This window comes from Pseudophryne corroboree, chromosome 3 (genome assembly GCF_028390025.1).
Source record: "Pseudophryne corroboree isolate aPseCor3 chromosome 3, aPseCor3.hap2, whole genome shotgun sequence".
Classification (NCBI taxonomy): domain Eukaryota; kingdom Metazoa; phylum Chordata; class Amphibia; order Anura; family Myobatrachidae; genus Pseudophryne; species Pseudophryne corroboree.
In genome coordinates this window covers 681,601,215-681,615,693 of record NC_086446.1, presented here as the reverse complement: position 1 = coordinate 681,615,693, position 14,479 = coordinate 681,601,215, and the positions used below count along the sequence as shown (strand labels likewise).

The following is a 14,479-nucleotide window of genomic DNA, read 5'->3' as shown; positions in this document are numbered from 1 at the left end:
TTAAAGTGCCTATGTCTCTTGCGGATCCCGTCTATACCCCATGGTTCTAATGGTGACCCCAGCATAGGACGCATGAGAAATACAGGCTGGAACTTGTATGGTCACCACAATTGTCTTATAGGCTACTAAACTAATTTCTGAGAGGCTGGATACTAGAGTGACTGTGTATACCTAGTGCAACTACGTGACAAAGGTATTTCCCACTGGCCAATAGTCAAGACATGAACATAAAAGTATCACAAATATACATCCATTTGTTCACAGGAAACAGAACGCACTTTTTTCAAGCAACACTTTGTAGAAGAGCTTCCCGTTCCAATGGGCTGAAATATAAAGTCTTCTGAAAACCTGGACGTCTTCAGGATGCTGCACAATTCCTCATCAACTTCCACAACTTCACCTTCCTTTAAACAACAAGGATAGTATTTCAACATTTTTATACTGTGTCTGTTTCTAGTTTAGGTAACCTAAGGGATAAATAAAATGGGCAGACTAGGAGGGTCATTCCGAGTTGATCACTCGCTAGCTCGGCAACCATGCGAACGCATAGTCGCCGCCCACTGGGGAGTGTATATTTGCTGTGCAAGGGTGCGATCGCATGTGCTGCCGAGCGGTACAAAAATAGCTTGTGCAGTTTCTGAGTAGCTCAGAACTTACTCGCCCGCTGCGATCACTTCAGCCTGTCCGGTCCCGGAAATTACGTCAGGAACCCGCCCTGCAAGCGCTTGGACACACCTGTGTTTTTCCAAACACTCCCAGAAAACGGTCAGTTGACACCCACAAACGCCTTCTTCATTCTCCTTGAGATTGGCTGTGCAAATGGATTCTTCGTGAAAACCCATTGCACAGCAACGATCCACTTTGTATCCGTACGACGCGCCTGCACATTGCGGTGCATACACATGCGCAGTAGTGACCTGATCGCTGCGCTGCGAAAAACAGCAGCGTGTGACCAGGTCGGAATGACCCCCTAGATATCTGCCATCAAATTCTATGTTTCTATGTAGCTTGTAACAAATAGTGGTGCAGATATATTAAGCCCGGAGAAGTGATAAGTGGAAGGTGATAATGCACCAGGGTTTGAAAAATGACAGTTAGGAGTTGATTGGCTGGTGCATTATCACCTTCTACTTATCCCTTCTCAAGACTTAATACATCTGCCCCAATCATATCAATTATTCAAAAGGCAGTTTTAATATCCAACGTTAAAAATAGGACAACAGGACACATTCAAAGAACAATTTGATTTAAACAATATACATAAACAGTATCTATTGTTCAACGTTAAAGCCATCAATGCTGTTGGAGGTGGTTAGGATTTATGGGAATGTTGCAGAATTGCAAGTATATCAGACGTACATTGCTCCCAAGAATCTTGTATGGAGGAAATGGGTATATTCACCCATTTTTAGAGTTGTATGCATCAGAAGATGTGACTGCATCCAGCGGTGTAAAAGGGTGGTAACCCCCCCCTTAGCGCATGAAATCATGCTGAGGGAGCAGGGCCACCCGCAGAGGAAAGTGAAGTAGGTGTAGGTAGTGTGTCCTTAGAGTGCCCGCCCACCTGCAAGGTTTAAAGAAAGCTCCAAGCGACACTACAGCAGCAATATTGGCTGCAGCGTGCCATTCATTCCAGGCAACCTGCTAGCCAGCAGCGATGGTCCCGCCCACAGAGCCTTGCGCGACCTACCACTCGCACACCCTGAGTTACAGCCCTGACTGCATCTGCTTATACACTCCTGATTCACTTGGTGCATAATATGGGTGTAGTACGGGTGACCGGCGGTCTCCTGACCGCCGGTCACCTTACCGACGCCGGGATACCGGCAGCATACCGATGCCGGGATCCCGGCGGGGAGGGGCGAGTGCAGCAAGCCCCTTGTGGGCTCGGTGGCGACCTGCGGTCGCCACGGGTTCTATTCCCACTCTATGGGTGTCGTGGACACCCACGAGTGGAAATAGTCCCTGTTGGTCGGCATGCCGACCATCGGGATAGTGAGCCGTCGGGCTCACGGAGGAGGTCATGTGACTGTCGGTCAGCCGACCGGCGGTCACATGACTACCACCCCATAATATATATCTCCAAACAGGCATACTTCTGCTAAAGTACTTCTTATTAAAAGAGCACATCCCCACTCCGTAAGAACAAATAAACAACACAACAGTACATGGATGAAAAAACAAACAATACATTTTGAATGGTAACATAGTAAAACATATCACATACCTCAATTTAAAAATCACTTAGATGAACATAATATGATATATTAATCCAATAAAGGGAATAATAATTGGGAAGCCAGCTTGGGGAAAAAAGATATGGAGGGGTGATTTAAAACAAATCTAGTGAATTAGACATGTTCTACTGATTGCACCCACCTAGGAACAGTCCCGTATTACTGAAAGTACGTATTATTGATGATAATAATAATAATAATAATAATAATAATAATAATAATGACTGTCCCTCTTAACTTTTGACTCTCTGATATTACCCAGTTTTGTTTTATTACTGTTTTGTTCCCAGCTGTAAAGTGCTATGGAATATGCTGGTGTTATACAAGTTAATGTTAATAATAATACCCTATAAATTAGCATATACAAAGGTGGTGAACTCTGCCCCCATGGCAACTTGCACATGAATAAGGCTTTCAGTATGATGTTAGCTGTGAATGTGGCACCTTGAATGTGTAGTTTGCATCAAACTGCATTTCAGTCTCGCAGCCCGTCACTCCTCCATTGTAAATGACCAGACCCTTTTCCTTCACAGAGTTCTGAGGGAGTTTGAACAGACGAAAAGTTGCAGAGACAAACTTGCAGTCACCTAAAACACAGATTGGACAGTATAGGCTACAGTGGTAAACTAACACTATGGGCCAAATGTAATATAGTGAGAGTTTCGGAAAGTGAGAGATTTGGGGACTAATTCAGTAAGGATAGCAAATTATACTAATCAGCAGAATTTGCTATCCTTTTGCACGCATGCTGGGGGCCGCCCAGCGCTGAGCAAGGTCGCCCAGCATGCTAACCAGCGCCTCCCCCCTGCAATGAGCAGAAATTGCGATCGCCTCGCAATTTCTGCTTGTCAGCAGAAACTAAGGTTGACTCCTGCCGGTGCAGCTTAGCGCCCCCGACACCCCCCCCCCCCTCCGTTCGTGCCGCACTGCCCACCGTTTGGGACGCCCCGCAATGCTCTGTTTCCTCCCTCAAAAAAAAAGCGTTGCCGTCCCCCTCCCGCCCCTGCCTGATTGAAAGGCAGAAGCGAACACATTTTCTGCGTCACCCCGTAGAAAGTGCAGACGCATGCGCAGTACGGCCCGCTGCGCATGTGCCCGCGGCACCACTGCAAAAATTCCGGTTGGATCCCGATTTGCGATCCAACCTGAATTAGCCCCTTGGTAAGGTTTTGCAGTTTTTTATCAACCTGGTGTTGCAGTGTAAATGATTGCCACTTTAAGAAAAACTGAAAAACCTTATCAAATCTCTCACTTTCTGAAACTCTCACTCTATTACATTTGGCCCCTTCAGTTTATTGTATTGTGCATTACACATTAGTCAGTAAATGCATCTATATCAAAGGAGAAAACAAATTTGGTCACTGCTGCTATAACGACGGGTGAGTGGATAGAATAGTATTGTTACTATAACAACTGAATCCCAGTAAGGTCTAGAAACAGCAAACTGTGGTCACTGCCCTTTATCTTGTGTATACTGTATATAGAATTAAGGGTCTGGGACCGATTCAGCTTGGAACTGAATTGAGATGCAATCGCATCTCCCCATCTGGCCCCGTAGTGCGCACGTGCGCGGGCCAGGGGAAATGTATTTGCATATCACCTTGCGAACGGTGACAGGCAGAGGCGTTCGCGGTGCAGCAACAAGGCGTTGGGCGGGTCAACAGAAATGGGGGCGGGTTCAGATGGCCGCGTGATGTCACATGCTGCTGCTGCAACCCAAAAAATGGCTGCCCTGCGTCTGTCTTCGGAGGCAGGGAGGCTTCCACAAATCAGCAATGCAATCACAATTACATTGCGATCGCTTCGCTGCTGGGTATTTGCATGCTGGGCATCCTTGCCCTGTGCTGGGTGGCCCCCAACATGCGACTGCAGCCAGTTGCAGTTTGGCTGAAACTGAGTGACAAATGCATTAAATCATTTATAATATTGCCATCTGCTGTATAGTGCTAGGAGTCTGAAATCCTGGAAAATAAACATTTGAACAATCCTAGTGGCTAACCCAAAGCAGTTTATAAAAACGGAAATGTGGGACCAAACGCAGTGCCTGAGTTGCATGCAGTTCCCTTTCCGGCTGCATTTTCTCCAGCACTGCAACACAGGACGTAGAGACAGCTTAAGACTGTCAGTAATTGACAGTCTAATGCCGTTTGGGGGGCAGCGACAGGCTCAGTTTGTGACAACGGAAGTGTGTCACCGCCATTTAGGAAAGAGAAGAGGACAGGGATCTTCGTTGTTGCATAGAGATTTCCTGGCCTCTGCGATGGCCGGCTTGCGCGTCTCAATGGGTGCTGCTAATCCTTGGAAGCAGTTTGGATCAGTAATGCATGCAGGAGTAGTAACGCCCCCAGCTGCATTACCATATTAGTGCTACCAGAGCCAGATTTAGGGGTCAGGCCGCCCCTAGGCATAAACACATTGCATAAGGGACACTATGGGTGGAATTCAATTGTTTGAAAAGTCGGTTGGGTGTCTGTTTTTTCTTGTCTATTAGACAGGAAAAAACAGACTCCCAACTGACTTTTTAAACAATTGAATACCTCCATATTTGTGAATAACGCATACTACTGTGCAGTTTGATCTGAGTAACGGACACTACTGTGTGGGGTAATGTGAGTAATGGACACTACTGTGCAGTGTAATGGACACTACTGTGCGGTGTAATGTGAGTAACAGACACTACTGTGCGGTGTAATATGAGTAGCAGACACTACTGTGCGGTGTACTGTTAAATTCTGTGACCACACCCCTTCCCCATAAAGTCACAGCCTATATTTTTGGCGTGCACTATGGTGGGGCAGTCACCAATTCTGTTTCAGACATAGGGCACCAAAATGTCTAGTTACGGCACTGCTTACACAACCTCCAGTACCACAGCTTCACTGCTACAATAGCCATAGTGCAGCTGTACAGCCCTATTGCATCAAGGGGCATGCATATATAGTAAGTGAAGGAAACAAAATTAAAGCACATGGATTCAGCCTATTAATTGTAATTTTTTTGTACACTTACATGTTGCACCTATAGGAAGCATGGTGTAAATAAGGGGTGGGGAACCTCCGGCCAGCGGTCCGTATAAGGTCCACAAAGCCACTTGATCCGGCCCAGCCGCTGCTGTGTGTGTGTGTCAGGGGAGGAGAGCGCAGTATGCGCCTCTCCTGCCCCTTTGTGCTCAGTCCGGTAGCGGCGTGTGTTATCTGTCAGGGCAGGAAAGAGAGTGCAGCTATGTCCGGAGGCGGCGTGTAGGATCTCAAACCAACCGCCGGTTCATGAGCCAATCAGAGCTCGCGGACCGGCAGCCAATCAGGATCCGCCGCTGCCGGTCCGCGAGCTCTGATTGGCTCACGAACCAGCTGCTGGTTTGAGGTCCTACACGCTGCCGGCGGACATACCTGCGCTCTCCTCCCTGCCTGACCCCTGACAGCTGACACACGCAGCTGCCGGACTGAGCACTAAGGGGCAGGAGAGGCGCACGCTGGGGGTACACATGGAGAGATCCGTGCTTAAATTCTAAGCAATCTGACTAGAATTAAGCACGAATCTCTCTGTGTGTATGCCTCTCAGTGATAGCGATGTGCGGACCCGCGCATTGCTATCGCCGATGCTAGAATGGCCTGCATGCATGCACAATCTAGCACATCGCTCATTTCATGAGCATCCCCCCCTCGCTCAGCACACATCACGCTGTGCTGAGCGGGGGAGAGATGTGTGCTGAGCGGTCTGTGCTAGATCGCTCAGCACACATCTTTGGCTCACATCTTCCTGTGTGTACTGGCCATGACTCTCACTGACACATAAATCTTTCAGCATTCTCCTACGTACATAATTCAGATAGCTCATCAAGGTCTCTGTCTGGACTGTGGTTTGAGAGATTCCAGATGAGACTGAAGCACACATTGCGAAAACCAATCTAACCCTTGAAAACTAGACAGTATCTATTATCTATGGATTATAAACATGAAACAAAAGACGCCCTACGAGTATAACAAAGTGTGCTTATTTAAATGAAAGGTTTTCTGTACATATATATGGCAGTCTACCCATTCTGCATCTACTGTACATGATTACTCGCTGCTTCTGTCTAATTTGTACATCAGCAGGATCCCAGGAGGATCACTTAATCCTTATGTACCTAGAAACTCTGCAGATCAAGTTTTAAATCATGTAAGTGATTATTTAAAACTACAGACATCAGCAGCAGAAAAAGACTGTACAGGTATGCTAAGGGCGAAATGTATCAAATCTTCTAAAATGGAGATGTAGCGAAGTTGCCCATGTCAACCAATCATGAGGTATATCAGAATGGTATCCATTTGGATGGTCAACCAGGTTAAGGTTGACTACTACTGGTCGACATTGACATGGTCGACACATGAAAAGGTTGATATGACTTTTTTTTTTTAATAGATTTTTAACTTTTTCATAGTGGACGTGGACCACGTGGACTACGATTGGGAACGGTAACCTGTGCCGAACGCACGCGAGCCATGCAAGGGGACGCGGTACACTAATTGGGGTTTCTGGTCATGTTACGGAAAAAAACGACACCAAAGACAGTTAAAAAATAAATGTCGACCTTTTCATGTGTCGACCATTTTCACGTGTCGACTATTAGTCTATGTCGACCATGTCTATGTCGAACAACAGTGGTCGACCTAATTAATGTCGACATTAACATGGTCGACCATTCATACCAGAACCATCATAATAATAGACAAAAAAGTCTAGCCTCTAAAGCAGTGGTTTTCAACCACTGTGCCGCGGCACACTGGTGTGCCGCCAGTGGCTTTCAGATGTGCCGCCAGAGATGCGCTGGCCGTCATCACGCTGGTGAACTTTGGCAGCGCAGCGTGACATATCGCCTGCCCACCCGCCCGCCGCAAGCCCGGCTGCCCGCCCGCCGCCGCCAGACAAGTGCTGCTCCCTACTGCTCCTCACTGCTAACGGCTGCATTAACCCCTGCCTGCCAGCCGCCAGCAAAGTGCTGCTCCCTACTGCTCCTCACTGCTAACGGCTGCATTAACCCCTGCCTGCCAGCCGCCAGCACAGTGCTGCTCCCTACTGCTCCTCACTGCTAACGGCTGCATTAACCCCTGCCTGCCAGCCGCCAGCAAAGTGCTGCTCCCTACTGCTCCTCACTGCTAACGGCTGCATTAACCCCTGCCTGCCAGCCGCCAGCACAGTGCTGCTCCCTACTGCTCCTCACTGCTAACGGCTGCATTAACCCCTGCCTGCCAGCCGCCAGCAAAGTGCTGCTCCCTACTGCTCCTCACTGCTAACGGCTGCATTAACCCCTGCCTGCCAGCCGCCAGCAAAGTGCTGCTCCCTGCTGCACCTCACTGCTCACGGCTGCATTAACCCCTGCGGGCTGACGCTGAGGGAGGGAGAGGCAAATGGAAAAGTGATGCTGAAACCTTACAGGTATGGTCCAGTGTATTTGTATTCATTTTACAGTAATAGTTGTGTGAACAGTGTGCAGAATTAATGTGGGGGCCAATATGTGTAATTACTGTGGGGGGCCCATGTGTGTAATTACTGTGTGTGTATGTGGGGGGGGGGGATGTGTAATTACTGTGTGCGGGGGGGGGGGGGGTAATGTGGGCGGGGACGATATGTGTAATTACTGTGGGGGGACAATATGTGTAATTAATGTGGGGGGGGGGCAATATGTGTAATTACTGTGGGGACCAACGTGTGTTTTAATTCCCCATGTGGGCCAAAGTGTGTTGTTGTTTTTTTTGTTGTTGTTTTTTTTTGGGGGGGGGTTGTACGTGGGGTACTGATGGTGTGCCTCGGCAATTTTAGAATTTTGTTTGGCGTGCCCCGAATTGAAAAAGGTTGAAAATCACTGCTCTAAAGGAAGGAAACAATGGGCATCATAGAAAAGAAAACAAATACATGAGTGTGAAAACCAGCAGACAAAGAACTATATAATAATCTCCTGAGTTCTGATCCATCTCCAACATGCATCCCACTATTAGAGCGACAAGACAGACCCTACAACAGAGCCAGACTTAGTCCTCATGGAGCCATAGGCAAGATACTGCCCCTAATAAAAATGTATCATAGAAGGATACTCATGTTATATAGATTTGGATCACATTATACCAACAGAGACAACCAATACATTACAGCATATAGGTACAGGTCCTAATAACATGATGAATTCATTTTGACAGCTTCTGGGGTAATGTGGGAAAGCAGACACAAGGATGAAGTCTGTAAAAGCTCCTCATGCTCATTCTTGGGCAGTCTGAGACGAAGGGGGGTATTTAATTAAGTGCCGTTTTTTTTGACTGGTCAAAAAAACTGCACTAATTCGACACAGGGTATTCAATTGCGGGCATTTTCGCCCACGCCGTTTCACTTTTTTATTTTTTGTCGAATCAGCATGGGTGAAAATTGCGCCAAAAACAGGTAAATTGCCAGCAAATTCGCCAAAACACGTGTATCAGTGACAAATTCACCAATACATGTGGTTTTCGACAGTATAAGCCGGGTCCCTTTACTAGCAATAAATTAAATGTGTCCAACTCCTTTACCAAGTAGGATGGGTACACTGGACGCCGTGGATTTCACCTATGAGATTTTATTGTGAATATCATTTGGGGTAGGGGGAGCAATTTCACATCTAGCTATACAGAACACAGGAGTGGGAATATGACAGACAAGAGATTGCACTATGCTCAATTTTCCGGCGGGCTCGCACTATGCCTTACTGGTCTCAAGCTGCGTGGTTTCGAGGAAGCTTATGCGAAAGCACAGCACATAAAGAGCACACTGGATTTAATGCTCTCTCCTTGGCAACTTGGTCAAATGGATCCTGATTTTCTTTAGCCAATTACATGGCGGACTTGCAATAAAATGCTCTAGATCACTCTTTAAGCCCCTGTAAAAACATCATAAAAATAAACCTACCAACAAGGTCTTCCAGGTCTTTATTATTTACTGTGATGTAACTGGAGGTGACTAGACGTGGGTTGCCAAATCCAATCTCTTCAGCAATCTGATACAGATCTTTCCAGCAGAGGGCACCACTGATGCATTCTTCTGTATCACCAAATAGAAGATATGAAGATTAATCACAACATTCCCGGAGCCTACCCTGCCCAAATATTCCCAGCTAGAGTTGTCCTAAGTGTTTAGTAACTGCATGATGATTAAGTGGGCTATAAATAAGGCTTACCTAAGCATTTATTTAAGGAAACAAATGTTTAATTAAAGTTGCTGTTCTAAAGTGGTAGGAGGTGGCACATTGATACACTCTTGCACAGTGCACTTCAGATTGTCTGGCGTCCCCTCTAGTCACACTTCCAGATTGTAGATGCATCTACAAAAGCCAGAAAGTAGGTGTGTATCCCCAAGTGCACTGGCCAGGCCACGTGTGTGCACAGATGCAAGATCAGCGCAAACAGCTGTGCGCAATCACTAAGGGGCAGATTTATAAAGCCTGGTGAAGTGATAAAGTGGAAGGTGACAACGCACCAGCCAATCAGCTGCTAACTTCCATGTTACAGGCTGGGTTTGAAAAATGACAGTTAGTAGCTGATTGGCTGGTGCGTTATCACCTTCCACTTTATCACTTCACCAGTCTTAATAAATCTGCCCCTAAGTCACTTTGCACAGGGTTGCGTTGCAGGCAGGAGCGTTTTTCTGCTGAGTGGGTGCAGATCACAAGTGAAGAAACAACACTGTTACCAACAATCTTTCATTTCCAGTCTCAGTTTTTGTAGGCACATAAACCTTTGGTAACCTGTTTTCCCCTGACAAACAAAGGGCCAGTCCAGACGCCTCGAGACCACCAAAGCAGCCCCAACCTCAGCGCCCATTGTCCCACTTCCGTCAAATGCAAAATAAAATATAAAAAAAATAAGTTGCAATCATGAAAAGCGACTGTGTGTGTGAGGAGGGATGGGAGAAAGCGACAATGTGTGTGAGGAGCACGGCGAAAACGTCCATGTGTGTGTGTGTGTATGGGGACCAGAGACGTGCGGTGAGGTAAATAGCTGAGGAGGCACTGGCTAGTACCAGAGCTAGATGTACACACACATATATGAGCCCAAGGGTTCATGTGGGCATTATACACAGGTGCAGTAGTATATACTGCTGGAAATTTGAGGAGTTTTTAATAGAGATGTGCGGAAAAGATAGGCAGGGCCTGACCTGCCACTGACTTTTTACTTCAGAGTTTTGACTATAAAAAGGATTTTCATACACTTTATAAAGTCAAAACTCTGGCTTATACATTAGTATGACAGGAAAGGCCCTTCCTCCCCTACCTCACTCCACCGCACGTCTCTGGTGTGGACAACTGTGACAATGTGTGTGAGTGTGTTTGGTGAACACAGCGACAATGGGTCTGTTTGTATGCATACTTGCCCACTCTCCCGGAAAGGCCGGGAGGCTCCCGAAATTAGGGTGGCACTGCCGGCCCCCTGGGGAAGGGGGCAAGCCCCCCCGCCGCACCCCCCACTTCTCCCGCTGCATCCCACGACCCCCACCACTTTCAGCCTGTTAAATAGAAAAAGGGGTGGGTCGATGATGCGATCGCGCTAATTTGCGTCATCGTAGCCCCGCCCCCCACTCTGTAATACCAATAATGTGGGCATTACAGAGCAGAGGCGTGGCTGTGATGATGCAAACACGTCACCACGCCCCCATACCGCCTCTTCCACGCCCCCTCTTGTGTGACCTTGCTGTTCCCTGCCGGAGGGAGCAGCCACAAAGTAGGTAAGTATGTTTGTATGTAAAGCAAAAAAGCAAGCAACTTGGCAAAACCAAGTTGCATGCAGGTGGGGCAGATATAACGTGCATAGAGTTAGATTTGGGTGGGATGTGTTCAAACTGAAATCTAAATTGCAGTGTAAAAATAAAGCTGACCGGTATTTGTGGGCTACATGCAAAACTAAAACAGCCAGTATATACCTTGGACAGAAAAAATCTAAATGTATTTGCTCCCCTTACATGGAAATATGGTTTGTTCGAGACAAAGTTATGTGCTTTTTTGCTTTAATTGCATACATAAATCAGGCCCAATGTGTGGTGAGAACAGTACAGTATAGCACAGGAGCCCAGTGGCCACAGTACACTTCCTTCTACAGTCTGTGAGGCAGGGACGTGCAGTCAGGGGAGGCAGTGCCTCCCCTGTCATAATGATTAAAATAATACAAAGATAATAACACATTATATTTTGTATTATTTTATCTCAATCTCTATGGGAGGCAGCGAGAGCGCTGCCTCCCAGTAACAATAATAAAGTGTCTGAAGAGGGGGGCGGGCAGGGGGTGGAGCCAAATCACGGGCTGGAAAAGCCCATTGAAAATTGAAAGAAATGCGGCACCAGCAGATCTGCCTCATTGACAGGGGCTGTGCCTTGAGCTCACATCAAGGCACACCCCTGATAATCATTGGACAGTGGCAGGGGGTGGGCTGGAAGTGGAACGGATGGGCAATGTCAGATGCCCCCATTCCGAGTGGACGCATATCCCCACTCCGCTCGTGCAGGACCAGCGGGAGCCTCTGTGTGCTGCGCTGTCTACCCCCCCTCCCTTAACCCTCGCAAACTCTGCTGCGCTCCCGCGAACCCCCCCCCCCGCTCCCTTAGCCCCAGTGTTCTCAGCCCCGCCCCCCCCCCCCCGCTATCTTAGTCTACCCTGTGCTCAACGGCCTTGCTCCTCTCCTGGCCACCGTGCTGACTGCTGAGCTGCTGCGGCCCCCCCGCTCCTCTTGGCCTGCAGTGCAATGTACAGACCGAGGGAGCGCCAGGTCAGGAGCCTGCAGCAGCGCCGGAAGAAGAAATCAGGTAAATGGCTGCCTACACACTACACTACACTACACTACACTACCTTACCCCCTAAGGGTAGAGAGGGTGTAAAGTGCTTTACCTGCTGTGTAAAAGGGGGCTGTAGCTGCCGTAATGTGTAAAAAAAATGGGGACTGTCTGCTGTAATGTGTAAAAAAAAGGGGACGCTGTCTGTCATAATGTGTACAAAGGGTACGCTGTCTGCCGTAATGTCTAAAACGGGGACGTGGTCTGCCATAATGTGTATAATGGGGACGCTGTCTGCCGTAATGTGTAAAAAGGGGGACGTTGTCTGCTGTAATGTGTAAAAAGGGGACGCTGTCTGCCGTAATGTGTAAAAAGGGGACGCTGTCTGTCGTAATGTGTAAAAAGGTGGACGCTGTCTGCCGTAATGTGTAAAAAAAAAAGGGACGCTGTCTGCCATAATGTACAAAAAGGGGACGCTGTCTGCCGTAATGTGTAAAAAAGGGGACGCTGTCTGCCGTAATGTGTAAAAAAGGGGACGCTGTCTGCCGTAATGTGTAGAAAGGGGACGCTGTCTGCCGTAATGTGTAAAAAAAAAGGGGACGCTGTCTACCATAATGTGTAAAAAGGGGACGCTGTCTGCCGTAATGTGTAAAAAAGGGGACGCTGTCAGCCGTAATGTGTAGAAAGGGGACGCTGTCTGCCGTAATGTGTAAAAAGGGGGACGTTGTCTGCTGTAATGTGTAAAAAGGGGACGCTGTCTGCCGTAATGTGTAAAAAGGGAACGCTGTCTGTCGTAATGTATAAAAAGGTGGACGCTGTCTGCCGTAATGTGTAAAAAGGGGACGCTGTCTGTCGTAATGTGTAAAAAGGTGGACGCTGTCTGCCGTAATGTGTAAAAAGCTGGACACTGCCGTAATGTGTAAAAAGGGGACGCTGTCTGCCGTAATGTGTAAAAGGGGCTCTACCTGGTGTAGTGGTGCTACTGTGCGGCGTAATTTGAATAATGGAGACTACTGTGCACCGTTATAAGAATTGGTATTATTTTGTGGCCACACCCCTTCCCCACGAAGCCACGCCCTATATCTCTTGCGCGCGCCTGCAGCGCGCACTGCCCCTGTTTTACGTAAAGGGGGGGCTCTGATGCCGTTTCTAGCACACAGCGCTAAAATGTCTAGTTACGGCATTGTTGCTAGGTATCCATTTCCCTGGCCCTGAGCAGGTCCCCCTCACCAGATTCTCTCTAGGGGTGAGGGGGTGGACTTGGACGGGATGGGGGGGTCCAAAGCATTTTGTCGCACATGGGCCCACCGCTCGCTAGTTCCGCCACTGGCTCTACCTGCTGTAATGTGCAATCGGGGGCTGTACCTGCCATACTGTGTAAAAGGGAGCTGTACCTGCCATAATGTAAAAAAAGGATCTCTACCTGCCGTAATGTGTAATAAGAGGCTGTACCTGCCGTAATGTGTAAAAGGGGACTCTACCTGCCGTAATGTGTAAAAGGGAGCTCTGCCTGCCATAATGTGTAAAAGGGAGCTCTGCCTGGCGTAATTTGTGTAAGTGGCGCTACTATGCGTCGTAATTTGACTAATGGAAGCCCTGGACAACAAAATCGCATTCATGTCCTCCTCCCACTCCCTTCCCAGTCCCAAACACTAATTATTTTTTTTCTAGAAAAATGTACAATATATCACAAGTATGATGAGCAGGCAGGCAGCGGGCATTGGTGGCAGTGGCGGCATCAGACTGAGATGCAAATTAGTGACGGAGGGCTGGGTCAGTTGATGGTGGGGGAGTTTGTAAGCCATTGGCGGTGGCAGCAGGCATCGCCACAGGGGCAGTAGCGGGCATTGGCTCGTCGGCGGTAGGGGTCATCGGCAGGATTCGGCGGACATTATGGCTGTAGTGCCTCACCAGTCACTGACCTCACCGCACGCCACTGCTGTGAGGAGTGTGGAAGTACCTTCACTGTGGTGTGAAAAAAACAAGTTACCACAAGCGGTGTTGCCCTCTTTCCAAAGACAACTACACACTTATAGTGAGTGCCAGTTTGTACAGAGTAAGCACTTGCCAACATTTTCCTAATGTACGCTGCGCATTGAAAGATTAACAGTACCCCAGATGCCTTTGTGTACAATTTTTACGATGTGCCCAATCCTGAATCTCATTGCTGATCTCCTATATAATAGCCTTGTGACTCTGTGCTTGGCTCTCTAACACTGGGCGGAGTCAGTCACAGATCTGGGTGGCTGGATGCAGGCCAGGAACAGTCCCCTCCCTCGGTCCGCCCATCCCCACCCAGCTCCCTCCCCATCTCCGCCAAGTCCCCTCTTTCCCTCTTCCCCGTACACTCCCTGCACCCTGGTGACACTGCAGCCGGTGACTGCTTAGCTGCCGCACAGTCCGGAGGAGAATGCCGTGGACGACCTTTGACTGCTGCACCTGCCCCCCTCCCACCCGCGGCACCCACAGCCTCCAC

At 48.2% G+C, this 14,479-nt stretch overlaps 1 protein-coding gene across 4 annotated transcripts in view; it reads right to left on the bottom strand.

The window, feature by feature from the left end:
- LOC135056585 (arsenite methyltransferase-like) overlaps positions 1–14,479 on the bottom strand; it is a 354,731-nt gene that overhangs the window by 17,839 nt on the left and 322,413 nt on the right. For all 4 annotated transcript variants that reach the window (XM_063961942.1, XM_063961941.1, XM_063961940.1 and 1 more), the window contains 3 exons: positions 9,153–9,284; positions 2,682–2,824; positions 279–404 (listed from right to left, as the gene is read on the bottom strand). In XM_063961942.1, the coding sequence (XP_063818012.1) occupies positions 279–404; positions 2,682–2,824; positions 9,153–9,284 (401 nt within the window). The remainder of the gene's footprint in view (positions 1–278; positions 405–2,681; positions 2,825–9,152; positions 9,285–14,479) is intronic.